This window comes from Bos grunniens, chromosome 18 (assembly GCF_055505025.1).
Source record: "Bos grunniens cultivar Pamir isolate PY7600 chromosome 18, Bosgru_T2T1.0, whole genome shotgun sequence".
NCBI classification, from domain to species: Eukaryota; Metazoa; Chordata; class Mammalia; order Artiodactyla; family Bovidae; genus Bos; species Bos grunniens.
Window position 1 is genome coordinate 66,059,770 of NC_141182.1, and position 21,974 is coordinate 66,081,743.

Genomic DNA, 21,974 nt, shown 5'->3' on the forward strand with positions numbered 1-21,974 from the left:
TTCAAATGCATTCTTTTTAATAGCTGAGTAATATTCCATTGTGTATATGTACCACAGCTTTCTTATCCATTCGTCTGCTGATGGACATCTAGGTAGGATGCGTAACATTTTTGACATTTTACATACGTAACAGTTAACATTCATCCAAAAATGTGCTCATTTACTTCTTCATCTTTGGCTGCGCTGGGCCTTTGCTGCTGTGCACAGGCTTTCTCCAGCTGCAGTGAGTCGGCTTCTCACTGCAGCGTCCTCTCTTGTTGCGGAGCACAGGCGCTAGGCAAGCAGGCTTCAGTAGTGTGGCACGTGGGCTCAGTTTCTCCGCGGCACTTGGGATCTTCCTGGACCAGGGGTCAAACCTGCGTCCCCTGCACTGGCAGGCAGATTCTTAACCACTGAAGCACGAGGAAACCCCCCCAGAAATGTTTTTAATGTAATCAAGTTACAGCAAATTAAACAGCATTCTTAATTTGCTAAATGGCAAAAAAAACCCATGCAATTTATTATTAAACATTGTACTAACGTGAGTTTCATGAATCAATCTTAAATAATATACTTAGGATCACCTTTTAACCTAAAATCATGTTTTTACTCTATAGTATACAAACAGAAAGAACTGAAAGAACTTCCAAGAAGGCCCAATTCCTTAAGATGTTCAAGCCTCCATCAAATTGACCGTAAACTACTAGAAGGATCCCTAGTCATAACCAGAAGAAAACAATACGGCTAATTGCCTTGTCCTACTACCCATGGCTATAGAACACCATTTTTTTAAGTGAAAATATGAGAAAGAGGCTAGAGTTATTTAATGAATGGGGATGCTGTTTTAGCTATAACAGCCAAGAAAAATTCAGGGAAATGCATAGTTAGTGACTCAATGCTAATATGCACAAGTCAACAGACACACTGTCTTAATTGCAACAAATAAGATGAACAATGTGCAGCACACCTGTGAATATTCTCCACAGTGGCCACAGAAATGTATAACTGCTGGAACAAGCATAGCATGCAATGGACAGGATGACTCAAACAGAGGCATAAGGCCACTGAAACCTGCTACCAAGGGGAGAGAGGATGCACTGGGCCCTGGGTCTCAGGAGAGTCCCAAGCACCAAGAAGGAGAGAGGACATCAGAGTCTGGGCCCTGGAACCTCAGGAAGATGGCAGGACACCAGATACTGGACTTTGAGGAAGACATGAGACTATTTTGTTCTGGGCTCCAAATAAAGATGAGTGTGGACTGGGCTCAAGAAGAGGTGCACACACCCGGTCCTGGGCAGGCAAAGACTTCTTCCATTTCCTAGACATGGACACCTGGCTCACAGATGAGGACCCGGGGCAGAGGAGCCTTCCTGTCCACCCCACACCACACCAACTCCCTGATTCTCTGCTCAGCCAAACGTTAGCAAAGTTACTCTGAACCTTCTCCCCATAAGGCCCATACCTGTACTTCCTCATAGAATCCCATTTGAGCAAGAATCCCAAGTCAGTTTATGAAGACTCCCCTACTCTTGATATCTGATCAAATTCCTCACCCCTACTCTCTCTCCCAGGTGATACATCATCACCCTGGCCTGCCTTCCTTAAAACAGTCTATTAGCTTTGTCCAGCTAGAATCCCCCAGACAGGATGTGTCCTTCTCCTCATTTTCTACCCACTGGTACCGCTCCCCTTACTCCTAGGCCATAAATCCCCACTTACTCTAGTTGTATTCAGAAAGGAGCTGTTCTACACTGGAGTCTCCTGCTTCCCCCGTTGCAAGTTTATTGAACAAAATCTACTTCCATTGCTTTAACCTCCGTCCAGCTCTGATTTACCCGTGGACAATCCTCCCTCCACTCTCCTGCCTTGGTTCCACTTGCTCTGCCCTTCTCTTCACAACTTGAGTAGATAGTTAGTCCTGACCCCATTCCCCTCCCTGGGCCTGCAGGACATGTAGCCTCACCCTCTGCACATTTCCCTGGTGGCTCAAACCATAAAGAATCTACCCGGATTCCATCTCTGGGTCGGGATGATCCCCTGGAGAAGGCAATGGCAACCCATTCCGGTATTCTTCCCTGGGAAATCCCATGGACAGAGGAGCCTGGCGGGCTACCGTCCATGGGGTCGCAAAGAGCTGGACACGATGAGCGACTAACACTTTTCACACCCGCACAATTCACGGCAGGCCCTTTACCTCTTTTCCTCCCAGGAGCTCGGGAGGATTTCAGTCCCGCTTTCAGAACACGTCCCACCGGCCCAACCCGACCCCTTTTCCTCTCCCTTAGGTGTGAACACACACATAGTATCCTCTTCCCCGAAACTTAGCAGGACTTTGTGCTCAGCTGTATGGGAACCTTTGGCCTGAACTCCATCAGGCTCCTCTGTCCATGGAATTTTTCAGGCAAGAATACTGAAGTGAGCTGCCATTTCCCGCGCCAGGCGATTTTGCCGGCCGAGGGATCGAACTCGCGTCTTCTGTATCTTTTGCACTGCAGGCCAACTCTTGACTGCTGAGCCTAAGGGGACCAACTTTACCGCTGCCTCAAGGCACTTCCGGCCCGCCCCTCCTCTCTCTACGTTTGGTGTGAGAAGCTCGCCCCTCCCCTCAGCACTTCCGGCCCTGCCCCTCCCATGCCTTCCCTTTCTCCATTTCCCATTCGTCCCACGCGTTGCAGCCCTCGAGGCTTGGCGAGCCTCCCTCTCAGCCTGCGTCGCCGCCCATGCAGGTGCTGGGACCCACCAGCGGACCGACTTGCCCCTCGAAGGCCTCCTCCTGTCCAGCGGGATCACCAAGGGCACTCTTTCCGCGCCCGGGGCTTCGCCTACCGCCCCGAGTTGGCCGCCAAGATGTCCGCCGCCCACAACGTGGGGTGCGCCGCGCCGCGGGGGTTTCTGGGAGTTGTAGTCCAAATGGACGCACTGACGCAGTTCGCCGGGGGCTGACAGGCGCCATTGTGCGGCGCGCGCGCGCAGGGTGAGTGTGGCGCGAAACCTGCGCCCGTCGGGGGCTGTGTTCCAGGGCTGCTCCATGGGGAGCACCCAGTTGCGGCCCCTACCCCGCCAATCGCAGGAGCCCAGAGCCAGCCTCGTCTGCCGTCCTTCCGCCGTGGGGCCTTTAGGGCAGTGAATCGGGGACTCGGGGCCCATAGGGGCGCGAGGCGGGGCAACCCCATCCGGGCGCTTGCGGGCTGGGTAAGGCGCCGACTCCATCTGGGTGAGGAGGTTGGGAAATTGCCCCTCTGGGTGTTTGAGAACAGGTGGAGACGACTTTTTAGAGCATTTTCCGAGGTTGGAGTTAGATCTGTCATTTCCTGTAGATTGGGCCGAGAGGGCGGGGGCCTTGATCTAACCCTCACGCCCCTTCCACCTCCCAAATTCGACCTTCTTAGGACTCTGCCTACTCCCACGGGACTCGTTGAGGAAGAGGAAGTTATGGCCTCCGGGCTTCCGACGGATTGGTTCCGTGTGAGTAGAGGTTTCTTGGTAAATTTCAGAGTCTACCGCTGGATTTGGGAGCGGGGGTGGAGGGGTGATGCAGGCACACGCGTTCCCTGGGATGCCTCCAGGCCCCCTTGCATCTAGGTAAGGGGTGGGGGACTGTAGGAGGAGAGACCTTAGTGGGCAGAGGGATAGCAAGTTGCTTAGCTTTCCAAGGGAGCAAATAGAGGACAAATCGCGGGGGATTCTAATTTATCTTTTAAACGGAGCGGGGAAAGCCATTGGCAGGTGTAAGCAGAAATCAGGCTTCACTTAGCTTTCAGTAGTACTTTGGAATTAAAGCTTAGTCACTGGGTGAAGAGCGAGATGGGCACGAAGCCCGAAGTAGCGGCAGAATAGCCAGTGGATGGAGGCTAAAGGCTGAAGTGTGGTGATTTAGCTCACGGAATTCCGTAGGAGAAAGGATACACCTGATATCACTGTTGGAATCCTCAGGTTACTAAGAAGTGGAAAGGTTTTCAGAGAATGAACAATGTTTTCTGACCTCATGGGTTGTCCTACTTGCTGTGACCTGATGGGATCAAGCTTGGGTTTGCTGTTTCAAATTCAGGAACTCGTGATGAGATATCTGGAATGCTCGAGTCACCTTGTTAATTGTGCCTACATGTGGTCAGTCACCCTCCTCCTCCTCCTGTCAGCATGGGTGACAACAGGCCCTAGCTGAACAGGCACCTGTGGGTTTTAGGAACCAGTGACCTTTGAAGATGTGGCCTTGGGTTTTACCCCAGATGAGTGGGGAAAGCTGGACCTCGAACAGAAGTCCCTGTACAGGGAGGTGATGCTGGAGAACTACAGGAACCTGGTCTCAGTGGGTAAGGATGGCCTCTGTGTCAATAAAGATTTGTGCTTTGCAGCCCGAATGTGGTGCCTTTGAAGTGTGTGTCTGCTTTGGCTCAGTCTGCAGGGATCTGAGTTCAAGGGTCAAGGCCCTGGAGCCTGAGGGAAAGGGCAACTTTACAAATAACTTTTGAAACTTTACCTAGTCCACCCCTCAGAGGTGTTCAATACCAGGGATGTGGGCCTATCAGGGATGTTTCCAACTGCTGATGGATGCTTACTATTTTTATAACAAGAATTCCAGAACGTGGTGTCAGTGTCTGACAGCTCAGGTGTATCATCAAAGGCCTTGCTCCCTTCCATCTCCGCATGGTTAGCGTGAAGTTGTCATTCTTAGGTTAGCATGGGCCTGACTGATGCCAAGCATTATGTCCACCCAAGTTTAAGGCAGAAAGTAAAGCCAGGGCAGCCCTGACTAGTTCTCTTTCTATAGCTGGCACACTTTACAAACAAACAAAAATGCAATAAGCCCCCAGCTGACAAACTTCCCTTAGTGTTTTACTGACCAGAACCAAGTCCCACTACCTCCTTTACAGTCAAGAGAACCCAGAAAAGGAAGCAGATGGCAAAGGGGATGGGTGAAGTTAGCAACACTGCCCTAGACCAGAAGCCGTTTCTATCAGGGAGAACACAGGGACAGAATTGCTACAGCAGGAAAGTACTTTCTCCCGAACACAGACCCCCAAGCACTGTCTCTTTTCCCTTGGGCAGAACATCAGCTTTCCAAGCCAGATGTGGTATCTCAGTTAGAGGAAGAGGAAGAGCTGTGGTCGGTGGAGAGAGGAATTCCTCAAGACACCTTTTCAGGTGAGAACCAGGCACATGGGAGTCCTGGTGTGGGAGTCCTGGTTAGGCAGGAACTAGTGTCTTAGCAAAGGAGGTGGATGGGGAAAACCCCTAGTGGGGTGTTGTGAGGAGTAGCTGCAAACATGCTGAATCAAGCTCTGCATTTTCCTTGGCTTCAGTCAGAGGGGCACTGCTTGGCTGAATGGGAACCTCTTGCTGGTGCCAGGTTGGCAGTAGGGGCGTCCTCACCCTGCTTCACTCATGGTCTATTGCCCTTCCCTTTTGTAATCTCCGGTAACTGGTGTGTGGCTTTGGCCAGATTTTATGTAAGTTTATGTTTTGGCAGGGGGGGGTGACCATACTCAGTGGAGACAGATTTGCATCATTCATTCACACATGCAGTGTAGACTTGACTTTTACTTTTTTCTCTTGACGGACATTCAAGTGGTTGCAAAAAAAAAAAAATCCTTGCATAGTTTTTTGCACAATCAAGTTGGGTTTTTTGTGTAGATAGCATTTCTAGAAATAGAATGTAGAATCAACCAAGATGTAAGTGAAAAAATTTGGTAGCAACAAGTTGTTGTCTTAAGTTCCTTTAAAATACATACAGCTGCGTAAGATAGATGGTGACTTATAGTCCTGTTTTTAAGGTTTACAGATCTGATAGGAAAAGATATATTCAGTTTGGTTTCTAAGTTTACAGATTATTTGTACTTTTGCTTTTGTGAGTTTTTCTATTTTCCTTTTTTTTCCCTCTGTTGGTTTGTCTTTTGTGTGTGGTGGTGGGGAGGACCCTACTATATATTATGGATAGTAACACTGCAGGTAACAGTCCAATATCTACCTCCTACCTTTATTTAGTCTCCATAAAGTTTTATGATTTCAGATTTTTTTATTTCAGATCTGTCTTTATTCCTAATCTAGGTTTCATGCCATCCATGGGCAGATTGTACAAATACTTTATTCTGGTACTTTTGGGTTTTGTTTAGCTGTTTCGTGTACTGGGTTCCTTGTGTAATTGGTGTGGGGCACAAGTTTTTTCAATGCCGTTTTCTGATTACTGGAACACCATCTATATCCTCTCATAGTCACTGTTTGTTGCATGCAGGCCTTCTTGGCCCCTTATGGTGCCTTGATCTCTGTTGGTATCTTAGTAAACACCATATTACTGTACTTACTGTAGCTTTATAACAATCTTGGATAAACGGTAGGCCCTCTTTTTTTTTTTTTAATTAAAAAAACCTATTATTTGTTCTCAACCAGATGAATACCTACCATCAGCTTGTCAGGATTCATTGAGAAAATGCTGTTAGGATGTATATTACATTTAACTTCATTCAGAAATTTGATCAGAACTGGTCTGTCACGTTCCGGCTCAGGTGTACAAGGGGCAGGCTTTCCACGTGCGGTTGGGCATTCCCTCCATTGCTATCTTATCTGCTCAGGTTACTCCTCCCTTGCAGTCCTGCATAGTTGCTGCAGATGAACCTATCCTGCTGCTAAATTCTTATTTGTAACAGTTTTCTTAGGTTATCATTAATTTTCTTAGTATGGAGTCATATTATTGGCAAGTATAAAGTATTATTATTTTCTTTCTTTTGCATTCAAGGTAGGTGAGGAGGTAATTACATTCCTCACACCTACTGCTTCCAAAACACTGGGCTGAGAATGTGACGATTTTAAGTGTCTGGTCTCTAACTTAAAAGGGAAAGTTTCTGGATTCGGCTTTGATTCGTATCACTTTTTATCTGGATAAAGGAACAGTCATCTCACCCTTTCTAGTAAATGAAAATTAGTAAGAGCCCCAATTTTCCCCCTCCAAAGCCCTCCAAGGTGATCATGGAGATTTTCTGATTTGAACAGTTAACAGTGACATAATTATAGATGTGCCCCTGTTGTAATATCCTGATGTCTATTAACTTTTAGGATTTCTGCATCAGTGTTCATAAATTATATTGGGGAGGTGGATGGTTTTCTTTATGCTTGTTATTTTTGGACACTTCTGTATCAGAGTGTGCTGGCTTTGTAAGGAGAACTTCTTGTGTTCCCCCTGTGTTCTTTGTGCTTTAATGCAAGCAGCTCTGGAACTACCTGGAACTTTCACAGTGTCCAGCTGTGAAATCTGTACCTGGCCTGCATCTTTGGTGATGATGGCCTTCCAGCCATGCATCTCTGGATGATCTAGCAGTTTCCTGAATCTAGCTGCCATGGGGGGCATTGGGCACTTATGGTTCTGCACGTCAGAAAGGCTGGCTTTCCAGGGGTGGTGTCCTAGAACAAAAGATCCTGTGTTACAAGCTAGGTCTGGGGTGATAGGTGCCTAACATGTTTATGCTTCGTCACAAAGAATCCTTTATGTGAAGTTTTTTCTCCACTGTCTCCCCTTGACCTTAGAAATATTTGTAGAAGGCCCCTTGTGTCCTATGCAATATAAAAAAGAGAAAGTATGTACTTGGTAGTAAGCCAAAGACCTAGTGTAATCCCTTTGATTATAGACTCCTCCGTCTAACAGAGGAGCACCTTCTACCAACACGCTACACAGATCTAACTGGGTAAAGGCCAGTTAACTAGTGGTATGGACAGAGAAGAAAAAGAACATGGTGTAAAGCAGGGAGCAACAGGGAATTACTCTAGAGGTGGGGTCAGGGGACACTGCAGGGCGAAGATTTTAAGCCAATGCCTATAGAACAGAAAGTCGGCAGTGACGGGCAAGAATAGAAGCGAAGAGCTTCGTTTCCTGATGCAGAAACGCCACTGGGGGTTACCCTGAGAATGGGGCAAGGGTGGCACATTCTGGGAATGGAAAGTCACCTATTAGGCTGGAAGGAAGTAACTGAGGTGTACTGATAGGCGAGTTAAGTTTGGGGCCTCTACTGTCAGGGGGGTTTGATCTTCCTTGAGTAGGTGTGTGCTGTGCTTTTTACAGCTCTCTGAGGACAGAAGGGCACAGACGCCAGCAGGCGGGGGGCTGCGGTAGTAGCAGATAGGGAAGAGGTGGTTAATATCTGCCCCAAAGAGAGTACCAACAGGGCTGGGAGAAGCTGGCTCCTCTCTATGTGAGGTGGATCCAATGCGGCCAGTTGAGTAACTGACCAGGAGGGCACAGGAAAGGAAGCTACAAAGAACTGCTCACAGGTGAAGGCTTCAAGGGATTTCTTGTGACTGTTCTTTGTAATGTATGTATTTATATGCATTTTTCATGCACACTTTTAAAATGTATCAGTATCTCATTTTTAAAATACAGTAACAGAGATGAGATGGTTGGATGGCATCACCGATTCAATGGACATGAGTTTGAGTAAGCTCCAGGAATTGGTGATGGGCAGGGAAGCTCGGCGTGCTGCAGTCCATGGGGTCGCAGTCGGATACAGCTGAGCGACTGAACTGAAAACAGAGGTACTACTACTCTGGACTTTTTGGCACTGGTCAGTGACATGGAGTCTGGTAAAGGCCAAGACTTTTGAAGGGTGGAAATATGTTTTCTTTGGCTTTTCTTTTTATGTTGAAATAATTGTAAGCAAACAGATGAATCATACAAAGAACTACCTAATAGCTTCCACCTAAATTCACATATTTTTGCAACTGTACCATGTCCTGACTGGTTCTATTAATGGAGTATGAATAGGAGGCGACTTAGAAACACCCATGTAAAGGTCTGTGAAGCCAGTGGCATGCCCCTGTCTGAGGTCCAGGCAGTGCATAAAAACATGGGAGTCTGAGGTGTTTGGAATGGCCTGCTTACTGTTAAGAGAATATCTCCTTCAGTGGTCCCTTTCTCCCAGCGCTAATGTAGCTGTGCCTCTCCTCAAGGCAGAGAACGAACTGAACAAAAGCTAGGCCTCACTAATACAGCCCAGTTTGCATGTGTCTTAGCTCTCCATGACAGCAAAAATGGCAGCACAGACAGTGGCTGAAGTAGAAAGGAACCTGGGTAAATGCTTAAGACATGGAATTAATCTTCAAGAAGGCACTAATTTGAAAAGATGCTGTGAAGATAAGTGTGGAGAAATATTTGATGGCACTCACATCTTAAGCCTTCTCACTCAATGTTCTTTCAAGAAAGTATTACCTACCATATGTGTGGCTTGGGTGGAATATCTTGAGACATAATCTATATAGATTCAAACATTAGGGACAATGCAATGGAATAAAGACACTATTTTGAAGGTCATGATTGTAGGAAAGCTTGCAGGACAGTTACATTTTTTTTGGTTTGTCAAGAATTTAAGCAAAAGAGCCCTGCAAATATGAATGTGGCAACTCAAATTAGTATAGACATTACTAGGAAAAAAAGGCTAGTACAAGAAGATTGTATTGTTGAAAGGAATAGAAGGAAATTCTTCTCAAGATTTTTTGTGTAGCCTGAGAGGACTCACATGGGCTATAAAACCAACATGTGGGGGATGTAGGAAATCATTCGTTTTATACAAAGGATAATTCTTTGAGGAACAAGAGTAAATATGTTTAGTGTGAGAAAACCTAGTTTTAGCTCAGCTCACAGAGGAGACTCACATGGAAAAACCTCAAATGGAGGAAGTCCTTTTCATCATGTGTTTTTCAATATGAGAACTCAAACGGAAGAAATCCCAGGAATCATAGCAGGAAATGCTTATAGCCTGATTTGAGAGAATTCATACTAGACAAAAAATTCCAGTTGTATTCCGTTTGGAAAAGTTCTTACATCAAATCATTGTATCTGAGAACTCTGAAATCACAGGGAAATAGTTGCTGCGGAGAGGTTTCATAAACAGCTGTTTTCAATATCATAGAAGTAGATATTGAAGAGTGTCTGAGAATGTAATCAATGTTAGGCATGAGGAGTCACAGAACCCACTGACCAGAAGCCCTTCAGTAGGAGTCCTCATTGTGTTCAGCATCAGAGGACTCATATGAGAGCAGATTCTCAATGTAATCTGTGCAGGCAGATCATTCATCTTAGCTCTCCCCCTGTTTGACAGAACAGAAAAACAGACTGAAGAGACCCACACTGAATAGTACAAATGAAATGTCTCATTCTGTTTTTACACCAGATTGTCATAAGAAAGACAAACTCTAAAACCTTGATCACATTAGGACAGCTATCCCTTGATATCCATGGGGGATTGTTTTAGGACTCCTACGGATACCAAAATCTAGATGCTCAAGTCCTTTATATAAAATGGTGCAGTACAGCGCTTGCTTCGGCAGCATGCACACTAAAATTGGAACAACACAGGATTAGCATGGCCCCTGTGCAAGGATAACAGGCCATTCGTGAAGCCCTCCATGCTACTTTAAAAAAATACAATAAAATTGTGAAGTACAGACAGATGTGAAGGGTCAACTGTATGAATATATAGTAAAACAGGTTCTGTTTCTCCAATTTGGATTCTATTATCTGAACATCTAGAACAAATGTTAAGTAGCACGAGTGAGCCCAGCATCCTTATTTCAGTTTCCTTCACATGTCCCCAGTTGCTAGGAAATAACTGACGTTACAGCTCAGGAAACTGTTGAATGAATAAACAGTTGGAAAAATTACAAGAGATGAGGAAATCTTCAAACAGGAGAGTCTGAAGACTAGGCCAGGCTCCAAGAGGATGATAACAGAAATCTTAAAGTAGTGCTACAAAGAACTTTGAAATGGTCACATTCCTGGGGACAAGGTCAAAAGTCTATAACCTTGAATGGCTATCAAACATGTTTTGGCAGGAATCCAGCCTATCACGGTGTGGTCACATACTGTGCAGTCTTTATTCAAGAATACTTCATGTTCTCTGTTACCATCCATTTGCTCTCTAGGACCCATGTAACCTTAATCCTATTATCTGAGGACCACTTTCCCTAGCGTCTAGGTACAGTCTCCGGAGTAATTTCAAGACCCGAAGTGCTTAAACTATTAACTGAAAAAGAAGGAAAGTAAATGAACTAAGCATTGGACTCAAACCTTTTTTTGAGGAGAAAAAAAACTAAGAGTCCTGAGGAAAAATAAGATAAAAGCAGTAGTAAGTCAGAAATGAAGAAGAAAAAAAGAGCCCATTTTCTGGATAGATAAGAATAAATAAGTGGCAAGTTAAAAACCTATACAGAGAAAAGAAACTATGTAGATATTCAGCAATACATGTTCCCATTATAGTGTTTTAAACAACTGTCAAAGAATAAGCCTGCTAGGGACTTCCCTGATGGTCAGTGGTTAAGACTCAGCTCTTCCCTTGCAAGGGGTGTGGGCTCAGTCCCTGGTTGGGGAACTAAGATCCGCTTGCCATGTGGTATGGCCAAAGAATGAAGAATAAGCCAGCTTTATGTACTGATATGAAACAATCACCAAGAGATATTTGTTTCTTACAAATATATACCTTTTAACATAGATAACGTGAACGTGTGAAGTGAAAGTGTTAGTCACTCCTGTCCGACTGCAACCCATGGACTGTAGCCTGCCAGGCTCCTCTGTCCATGGAATTCTCCAGCCAAGAATACTGGAGCGGGTAGCCATTCCTTTCAACAGGGGATCTTGCCAACCCAGGGATCAAACCTGGGTCTCCTGCATCGCAGGCAGATTCACCATCTGAGCCACCAGGGAAGTCCACCTTAACGTATATAAAGGTGTACAGACATACAGGATACCAATGTCTTTTTTTCCCACTTAAAAATATACATGCAAACATACACCAGGTATTAATATACCAATTGTTACCATTGGGAGAATATAGAAACTATAGGATGTGATTGTCTCCAGAGAAGGAAACTGGGTGGGAGGGTGACCTTCCACTTTCAGAGGTCCTGCCAGTAACTATGCTCATAAAATGGAAGACTGTCATCTTCATGCTGTGTCACCAGCTCCTGACATAGCATAGGTGCTCAGTAAGTATTTGTTAAGTACAGGAACGAACAAACAATAAGATGGAAAGATTTCTGGAAAAGTGTAAAGTTGGCCCAAGAGAAATGTTAAAACCAACTTTTTCTTAAGAACAAAGTAGATAATTAGTTGTATCTCTGTATTAACCCAGGCAGTGAATATTTTCTAGCTTCCTATTAAAAGATAGGTTTCCACAGAACATGAGCTACTCAATGACAGAACACTAGGTGCTTTGTTAACAGGTTCTTTCTGCAACCTATACATAGCATTGTTCTCACTAAAGCACAAAATGAGAAAAATATGAAAAGGAGAAAATATCTGTAGCTTGTAATAATGAACACCTATTTTATCTATTTTTAGATAATGTGTTTAAAAAAAAAAAGTATCCTCTGAAATAGAGTTGAGCACTTACAACAGAGTATAAAATACAGAAACTTAATACTTGTGGCTTAAAGCAGGAATAACCACTTCAACATAGAGGAAAGACTTTGTTATTGATACTTTTTTGAAATGGAACCTAAGAATAAATTGGTAAGGAATGAGCAGGCTCTGTTTGGAGAAGGTTATGTTAGAGGGCCATGTAAGACTTAAGTATGTAAAAACACTGACTTCTTTTGAGGGGTTAAAAGGCTAGAAGTGCATGAAGTCCCTTTCTTAAGTCCTATAATTATTCCAGCCAGCAGCCCCAGAGAAACTCCACAGCCCCATTCATCCTGTGGGAGCATGAAGGCAAGTCCCTGACCTGGCTTGTCTGGGAAGAAGCAGGTGGAGGTTTAAACCAAGGTCCTCTTACCCCATGACCTGCTTAGGCTCCCAAGTAAAAGATGGGAACTTTGCAGCAGCGGCTGTCTTCCCATGATAACTTACAGATGGACACAATTTCAGTACCAATGAGATTTCCTGAAATTTGAAATATGGGCAAGCATAAGCCTTTGAAAGGCCCAATGTCTTGGTGCACTGTTCATCAAAGCACTTAGAAGCTCTGCTGTGTCAACAAATACTTCCTGAACAAACCTGCCAAAATGCCAAGTCCTGTTATAGGGAAGGGTCACCATGATAAACAGGGTGGAAAGGCCCCTGTCTCACTGGACTTACACTCATTCCAGAGAAGCTACTAGCCTGTGTTGCTGAGTAAATGTAAACCTACTAAAACAAACTTACCAGTTCAGTTCCTTAGTTGTGCTGGCCTTTCAAATGTTCACTGGTCACTTGCAGCTAATGGCTACTACATTGGACAGTGCAGATCTGGAATATTCCCTTCACCAAAGAATGTTCCACTGAGCAGTGCTGTTCTAGAGAGGGTGGAGAGAGAAATTAATGAGCCAGATACTTAAAGGTGGCAATCAATGGTATGAAGAAAAATGAAACAATATAGAGTATATATATGGGGAAGATACAGGAATGGGGAAGCATGGCTGGGCAATACTAGTTTAGAACTGGGTGGGAAGATAGCTCCTAGATGACATCTGACCTGAGAGCTGGATGGGGAAGGAGAAGCAGAGATGTTAGGAAAGACATCACCTGGCAGGCAGGTAGCAAGTGCAGTGACTTCTGGATGAGACACTCTTGGGCACATTTGAGGAAAAGATTGTAGCTATGTGAAGCCCTCTTTGGTATAAAAGGCATGAAAGAACAGGGTTTGGTTCCCAGGTGCTCCCTTCTGCAGATTCTTAGCCTCTCCCAGCGTGGATCTGTGTAAAAGTTCGTCACTTGCTTAATGGGGCTGGGGTGTTGTAAAAGCCCAGGTAGGTCCTTGGAGGGTTTCATGAAATGGTAGCTGCTGTTACTGATTTGAAGGCCGACTGTGTAATGATCATGAACAGCTTTGGCACATCCTCCTCTGGGCTTGGCTTAGGAGTTTCCAATGCATGAGACCCAGTTAGCAGCCTCAGCAGGCCAGTGAGGGGAGACACGTTTAGAAGGTGATGTAGCAAGATGTCCAGAGCTGAGGAGTAAGAAATGGGGAAAGGACGAGACAGGATGAGCTGAGGGCATCCTAGACAAAGGGAAGGTGCAACAGGGATGAGGGGAGCTGCCCCTGCACCCTCAACAAGCTCGCAGAAGGACATTGTAATTAGTTACTATTATTTTTGTGGTCTTGTAGCAAAGCTTTCACTAGAAAACTGGGCACTGTGAGACAGACAGCTTACCTGAAGGTAGCAGAGAGAGCATGAGAGAAGAAAACAACGACTGCCATCAGCCTTTACAACTCCCCAGTACCTGCCTTGAGGTCCCTATTCACTTAGGGTGGGGAAACTGAGGCCCAGAAGGATTAAGCCCCTTGCCCAAAGGCTCAGTGAGTTTGTAAAACAGCCCCCTAGCTAGATAGGGAATTGCAGGTGGCAGGGACTAAATTCCCCAATCCTACCCCACCCCCCACCCCCGGGGGTTTTTCAGCTGGTGGATTGAAAGCCAGCACTTGGGATTTGTGGCTGAGGAATCATTTTATGCAGCTCCCAAGGCAGATGGGTAGGTTAGTCAGCCCCGCCTGAGTGAGGTGTGGATCCAGGTTCCGCCTACACAGAGCTTTCATTTTTCTGTCAAGTGGGGCCAATACAGACAGCATTGAGGGTTCCCTTTAGAGGGATTGGGGAGTTGTTCCTGAGATGAGACAGAGGACTGAGGTGCCTGGAGTGACACTTACCCGCGGCCATTTCAGGTACTGCACAGCATCCAGTAGGTGTTTATGATAACTGCATAACCAGTGTCCACCTGAAGGGTTGCTACAGCAGAGAGAGGGCGGATACACTGGATTCAGCAACAAAGGAAAACACCCTGGTGCCCACAACGATAAGGAGGAAGTAAATATATGGCCCAGATTAAAGAAGGGGTGAGGTTAGAGAGAATGAAGTAGAATACAAAAAAAAAAAAATTTTTTTTAAGGGAGAAAGCACTAAATAAAAATTCCTCTGATTAACCAAGGAATAAAACACGGAAATTTCATAAAGTAAAAAGCTATTAAGCAATCTGGAGAATTAAGGTTTTTCTTTTAAGTGTCATGCATGATTATTGCTCAAAATGGTGCTTGTGGCCCAGCACGGAGCCCCTAGGGAGCCCCACCTTGTTATCCTCAGAGAGAAATTCCAAGCCTTAAGAGCTGTAATTAAAAGAAAAAAACTGTGCTTTCAAGTCAAGAATGACTGGGCGGGGAGGCGGGAATCAGTTCAGTTCAGTCGTTCAGTCGGGTCCCACGCTTTGCGACCCCATGGACACAGCACGCCAGGCTTCCCTGTCCATCACCAACTCCCAGAGCTTACTCAAACTCCTGTCCATCGAGGCGGGAATAAGCCTCCAGAATCCTGAGGAACAGGAAGGGAACTAAATAAATGTTCAAGATAACGCAGGTATGAACTAAGGCAGGCAAGCATCCACATGAAGCTAACTCAAAGCCTTATTTGAGAGGAAGTTGGGGGAAGGGTTTGGAAATGGAAGGTCAAATGTCTGTCATGATTTTCATCAAGGAAAAAATCCTTTAAAAGTAGGAAAGGAGTGACCGGGCAGCGGCCATTACGTGACAGCGTGGCCCAGGAGCTGTTTTTCAACCCTGGAGCGCCCAAGGCCAGTCTGGATGAGCGGCCCCAGCTGGCACTGGGCGACTTGTGACTCCGAGCTGACTCACTACGCGCCAGCAACGGGCAAAACCCGTGAGGTCCGTGGAGGCCGCTGCCCAGTCGAGGTGTGTAATCAGAAAATTCGGAGAAAGGAGGACAAAAAAGCCCAAAGGAGACAAGGAAAGAATGTGGGAGCGGGGGAGGAAAATGGGTCGGGAATCCAGGTGCTCGTTACTCTCGAGCAAAGTGGCCGCGCTCCCGACACCCAACGTCACCCAACAAGACAGACTTGCAGCTCGGGAAGGTGTGTATGGAGGCTCCGCCGCACTGACCCAGGGAGACCGGGAAAGGGAACGCGAAAGGAAGAGGTGAGAGGCGAGTGAGCCGCAATCCTGCCAAAGGCCTCAGAGAAACCCAAAGCCTCAACATGGCGGCGCCGGAAGTCGCACGACTTGGAGGCTCCTGGGAGTTGTAGTGCGGCGGGAGCATGACGCATTTCCGCCCAGGCCGGAAGTCGCGGTCCTAAGCTCCTAGAACTTGGAGAGGAGCTGGTGCGGTTGTGAAGGGAGCATAGGCATCTAAATTCTTCACCCTTGGGAAGAGGGGTCGGGCGCACTTCGTACACAGTCGTCTGGTGTGGGCACGGGCTCTACCAAAACCAGCTCCGCAGCCGCCGCAGCTAAGTGCGCGGCGACATAGGCGGCAGGTGCTTGGGTGGCCACAGACGGCAAGGGAAAGCACGGAGACAGCGAACAAGCAGCCGCTACTCCTAGTCGCTTTCAGATTTTTTTTCTTTAAGCAGCTGCAGTTACTCCACAGTAATATAACTGACCTCGTGTGCGCCAGGCGTAGAAAGCCAAACTCCAACAGCGGGAGTTTGCAGCAAAGTAAAGGTTTATTATGTGGAGACAAATCCTAGGAGTGTTTTAAAGGGAAAGATTGGAGAGGCTGGGGTTAATTTTTTTTTTTTTTTTTGGACATTTCTTAATCCTGTTTTTTGGCACCCTGCTCCAGTATTCTTGCCTGGAGAACCCCCATGGACAGAGGAGCCTGGTAGGCTCCATAGCGTCGCACAGTTGGAGATGACTTATCACGACGTCTCTGGCCAGGTGATCCATGGCTCCAGAATCTGTTAGCTCATCTTGCCCTGGACAGACAGCTTCAGTTTGTATTAAAGTACGATGCTATCGATCACAGCAGTTTTGGTCGTCTGACACTGGTGGATTCCGGAATTGAAGTCAGAGGGGACAAGAAAGGGGATACAGTTTTGGATAATAGAGGTTAAGCGTAAACTCGGTAGGGAAGTCGTTTTTAGGGGGACTCGTTTTCAACAGTAATTTCCTGTTCTGCTTTTTACTGCATGTGACAGGAACATTCCAATGTTGTCATAGTCCCCCTAAAATCAACGTACGAATTTTATAATGCTCACAAGGGGATCTTTCACAATTTTCTTGACCTGTGTTTGAATACTCCCTGTGTCTTCCAGTTTTACTCCATCATTTACCACATTGCCCTGGAAGTGAGTGTTGTGGAAATAAAGCCCGCTCAAAAGAGGACATGCAGAGGCTATTACTCAAGAGTTGAACCTAGCAGGGGAGGTCAACCACCATCCTTTGTGTTTGAAGTGAAGTGAAGGTTGCTCAGTTGTGTCCGACTCTTTGCGACCCAATGAGTCTATACAGTCCATGGAAATCTCAAGGCCAGAATACTGGAGTGGGTAGCCTTTCCTTTCTCCAGGGGAATCTTCCCAACCCAGGGATCGAACCCAGGTCTCCCACATTGCAGGTGGATTCTTTACCAGCTGAGCCACAAGGGAAGCCCAAGAATACTGGAGTGGGTAGCCTATCGCTTCTTCAGGGGATATTCCTGACCCAGGAATTGAATCAGGATCTCCTGCATTGCTGGCAGATTCTTTACTAACTGAACTGAGAGTAAAGCAGATTGGGAGGGGGAAGATCATGGTGAAAAAAAAGAGAAGGTTCTGATTGGAGAGTATTGGCTTGGGGGTCAGAAAGAAAAACTGGAAGTTATCAACCAAGTCTTGAGAGCTGGGCTTGTTGCCACAGAAGTTGTAGTTCCGAGTTCTGTTGTCTTATACTGGCTTTCCTTTATCTGTGTATTCATTCTCTGGGTATCACAGAAGTCACGTCTTCATCTCTGGCTGGCTCCCTGCTCATAAGTAGATTAGTATGGTAAAGTTCCTAGGCGTCCATTGTGAACTCTTTGTGTACTCAAATCAGTTGCATGGTGGGGATCTTGGGAACCCTGGGCTGCGCTGAGGTATAGCAAGTGGGGTAGTCACTGGTACAGCTGTTCTGAGGTGGATCAGAGGCTCAGCATGGGCTCCATTCGGCCAGAAATCTGTCTCTGGGCTGGAACGGGAGCTGCCCTCCTGGGGCCCCTCCGCCTACCGACTCGGCTGGGATGGCTGTACTGATGAGTCCAATTGAGGTAAATGCTTTGTCCATTGGGCCCCTCAGCCAGCATTTTTTTTTTTTTTTAATACTTTTATTTTGCTGTTGCTGCTCTGGCCTTTCTCTAGGGGCGGAGAGTGGGGTCTACTCTCTGTTGTGGTGCTCGGGCTTCTCATTGTGGAGCTGGGGCTGTAGGACGTGGACTCAGTAGTTGTGACTCCTTGGCTCTAGAGCACAGGCTAATTATTTGTGACACAGAGGCTTAGTTGCTCCACAGCCTGTGGGATCTTCCCGGATCAGGGATGGATCCCGTGTCTCCTGCATTGGCAGGTGGACTCGGACTCTACCACTGAGCCTGGTGGCTCTTGCCAGAGACCCAGGTTTGATCACTGGGCCTGGAAGATCCCCTGGAGAAGGAAATGGCAACCCACTCCAGTATTCTTGCCTGGAAAATCCGTGGATGGAGGAGCCTGGCAGGCTTCAGTCCATGGGGTCCCAAAGAGTCGGACATGACTGAGTGACTTCACTTTCACTTTCATTTTGGCTGGCCATTGTCTGTGTGTTCATTCTCTGGGTATCACAGAAGTTGTGTTTTCACCTCTGGATGGCTCCCGGATATATGCAGATTCATCTGGTAAAGTTCCTAGGCATCCATTGTTAGGCTTTGAGTTCATCTATAAATTCCTTTCCAAGTAGAGCTGCTTAACCACTTATACTTACAATAGCAACGGTGAAAGTACGGGTTTGCTCTGGATATCAGCTATGCCATTTCTGTCTTTATAAAACAAGTCTAATTGAAAGTAAATCATAATCTGTGTTATTCACCTTTTTAAACTTATTTTTTGAATCTTTAACTCATTCAGAATTAGCATTTATTCTTGGAGTTGTAGAGAACTCTCTTGTTTCCTGTTACTTTGTGCGTGTTCCTTAGCATTTCAGGGCCATCCTGGAATTCTGTTTAGCAAATGCTCTCTGGACTCTATGCCAAGACCCAGCACCCCTGTCTTTCCCAGATATTTTCATTCTTGGCCCCCATGGAGGTGGGATCAGGTTCAGTTCGCCTCATGGGCAGGCATATATAGCGACACAGTTCTTGTTGTCTCTTGGGGTTTTTTTGTTGTTGTTGTTATTCTGTGTTAAGAAATAATTTATATATCATAAAGTTCACCCTTTGAAAGTAACAGTTCAGTGGTTTTTATTATATTCACAAGGTTGTGCAACCATCAGTATGATCTCATTTCAAAATAGTTTCTATATCCTAAAGAAGCTGTCACCCCCCCAACCCCCTCATCTCTCCTTTCTCCTGGAAACCACTCTACTTTCTGTCTCTCTGTTAATTTTGGACATTTCATATAAATAGAACCATACATATGTGGCCTTTTGTGTCTGGTTTCTTTCACTTAGCATAATGTTGTCAAGGTTCATTCATGCTGTAGTATGTATCAAAACTTCATTCCTTTTTATTGCCAAAGACAAATGTATCATATGGATAGATCTTATTTTGTTTATTCATTTATCATTTGATGGGTGTTTGTTTTCCTTTTTTGGCAATTTTGAATAATGCTGCTGTGAACGTTCTTGTACAAGTTTTTGTGTTGACATGTGTTTTGAATTCTTTTGGATTGAAACCCGTGTATCATGATATAACTCTATGTGTAACTTGTTGAGGAGCTACCAGACTGTTTTGCAAAGTAGTGTAGCATTCTGTATTCCTACTACTGTGTGCAAGAGTTCTAGGTTTTCCACATCCTCACCAACAGCTGTTACCACCCATCCTTGATAATAGCCATCCTAGAGACTGGGAAGTGATATTTCACAGTGGTTTTTGACTTGTATTTTCCTGGTGGCTAACAACATTGCGAAACTTTTCATGCATTTTTTTGCCCATCTGTCTTGCTCTGTTTTCAACTTTCAGAGTGTCCTGAGGCTCAGTTGGAACCTCAGTTGGATCCTTTTCCTGCTGGGAATCCCCTGATGAACATCGAGGTGGTTGAAGTCCTCACCCTGAACCAGGAGGTGGCTGTTCCCCGGAATGCCCAGATCCGGGCTCTGTATGCTGAAGATGAGGGCCTGAGCCCAGAGGTTCTCAGGGAGCCCCCTCAACATCTGGATAAGCCTACGGCTGATCCTGAGATGGCTCGGCAGAGGTTCCGGGGTTTCCACTTTGAGGAGGTGGCTGGTCCCCGCGAGGCGCTGGCCCAACTCCGGGAGCTCTGCTGCCAGTGGCTGCGGCCCGAGGCGCACTCCAAGGACCAGATGCTGGAGCTGCTGGTGCTGGAGCAGTTCCTGGGCGCACTGCCTGAGAAGCTGCGGCTATGGGTGGAGTCACAGCACCCAGTGGACTGCCGGCAGGCAGTGGCCCTGGTGGAGGACGTGACCTGGATCTCTGAGGAGGAAAGTGAGTTCCATGGAAGGGTGGGGAGATGGCTGTTCCTGGGAGGGTGTCTCGAGGGTGGGAGCAAAAGAACCCAGCCTTCCTGACGGGTGGCAGAAGGGTGGCGCCCACTCCATCTAGGCCAAGGGCATCTGCTTCCTCCCCTTCCCCGACCCCATTTGGGGAATCAGTTTTAGATCATCAGTCCCCAACCTTTTTGGCACCAAGGAATGTTGTGAAAGACAGTTTTTCCATAGACAGGCGTGGAGGGTGTGGTTCGGGCTGTAATGGAAACCATGGGGATCAGCCGATGGAGCTTTGCTGTCTTACCCACCACTCACCTCCTGCTGTGTGGCCTGGTTCCTAACAGGCCTTGGGCTGGTACCTGTCTGCAACCCAGGAATGGGGACCCCTACTTTAGATGTTTCCTTGCTGACATACCTGTCACTACCACTAGATCAAAGAACTTTGAGAATGGCCTCATCCCTGGACCTGTTTGTGGAAATGGAAGGCCTCAGGCCCTACCTCAAAGCTGCTGAAACTCTTGGGTGGGGCCTGGTACTGCGTCCCTTTTTTTAAAATTGGAAGATAATTGCTTTACAGTGCTATGTTAGTTTCTGCTGTACAACAATGTAAATCAGCCATAAGTATACATATGTCCCCTCCCTCTAGAACCTCCCTCCCACCCTGGCACTGCATTCTTTAATGAGCCCTCCACACATTTCTGATGGAGGCCAGCAGATAATGTGCTTCATTTTTACCCTGGGATCCCTGCTGCATCCATTTAAGTCACACAGGTGTATGTGTATGTATTTCTGAAGTGGCTTCTAACATCACACACTCATTGGGGGCTGTGAATAATGTGATGACTGAGACAGGATTCATGGACTCGTGAGGTCAACAAGCCTCCAACCTAGCAAGAAAGATGGGAGTCTGACAAGTGAACATGCATCTGACAGCAGTGGGTAGAGTGGTGACGGCAGCAGTGGGCCAGGGAGATGGTACAAGTTTGGGATGTACTGGGGATCCAGCCTTGATGAGACTTGATTTTCATTAGGCTGAGTTCTATAGAGCACAGACACCTGTTGGCTCACCTCCATTTTCTGTGTCCATGACCAGTACTCAAAAGATGCTTCTTGAGTGAGTGAATGGTTGACTGACTGACTGATGCTTGAGGAGGAGGGAGGGAATCTGAGCCTAGAGAGTGGCATCCAGAGAACAGGGCTTCCTGGAGAAACAGGTGTGGGCAGAGAGCAGGGCTGGCAGCCGCAGGAGTGGTCTCTTCACGTGCACCGAGTCTGGGGTGCTGTGGTCAGCAGGCTGAGGGTCCCAAAGATATCCACATTAGAACCCTGTGAACCTCACATGGTGAAAGGGACAAGGGACTTCACATGTGTGATAACGTTAAGGATCTAGAGATGGACAGGTTAACCTGGATTATTTGGAAGGACCCAAGGTCATTGCAAGGATCCTAAGGAAGACAGGCAGGAGGGTCAGAGTCAGAGTAGATGTGACAGCTGAAGCAGGGGTGCTACAAGGAAAGTGTCATGGGCAGCGAGCCTCCGGGAACTGGAAGGAGCAAGGAATACATTCTCCCTAAGTCTCCAGAAGGAATACAGCCCTGGGAGCACTTTGATTTAGCCCCTTGAGTTTGTATCAAACTTCTAATCTCCATAACTGTAACACAGCAAATTCGTGTT

At 46.5% G+C, this 21,974-nt stretch overlaps 1 protein-coding gene, 1 long non-coding RNA gene and 1 other non-coding gene across 36 annotated transcripts in view; 2 read left to right on the top strand and 1 right to left on the bottom strand.

Annotated features, from left to right (window-relative positions):
* On the bottom strand, positions 1–15,948 carry LOC147354868 (uncharacterized). 27 transcript variants are annotated; one of them, XR_015146656.1, is made up of 6 exons: positions 15,819–15,944; positions 15,193–15,234; positions 14,996–15,032; positions 14,580–14,658; positions 13,097–13,227; positions 9,735–10,047 (listed from the first exon to the last, which is right to left on the bottom strand). It is a non-coding gene; the product is annotated as an uncharacterized LOC147354868 (long non-coding RNA). The 27 variants fall into 27 exon arrangements; XR_015146657.1 differs by having other exon boundaries at positions 13,097–13,880; XR_015146680.1 differs by having other exon boundaries at positions 13,097–13,222; positions 15,819–15,902.
* Positions 446–21,974, top strand: part of LOC147354869 (neurotrophin receptor-interacting factor homolog) — a 27,986-nt gene continuing 6,457 nt past the window's right edge. For 4 of the 8 annotated variants that reach the window (XM_086354993.1, XM_086354995.1, XM_086354987.1 and 1 more), the window contains exons 1-5: positions 446–2,953; positions 3,369–3,444; positions 4,163–4,289; positions 5,026–5,121; positions 19,816–20,298. In XM_086354993.1, coding sequence (XP_086211119.1) covers positions 2,700–2,953; positions 3,369–3,444; positions 4,163–4,289; positions 5,026–5,121; positions 19,816–20,298 — 1,036 coding nt within the window. In that variant the 5' untranslated portion in view covers positions 446–2,699. Of the gene's footprint in view, positions 3,172–3,368; positions 3,445–4,162; positions 4,290–5,025; positions 5,122–15,468; positions 15,612–15,999; positions 17,938–19,815; positions 20,299–21,974 lie in introns of those variants that run through there. The other 4 variants (XM_086354988.1, XM_086354989.1, XM_086354991.1 and 1 more) reach the window with 4 other exon arrangements.
* Positions 10,272–10,373, top strand: LOC147354870 (U6 spliceosomal RNA). The gene has a single exon (XR_015146767.1). It is a non-coding gene; the product is annotated as a U6 spliceosomal RNA (small nuclear RNA).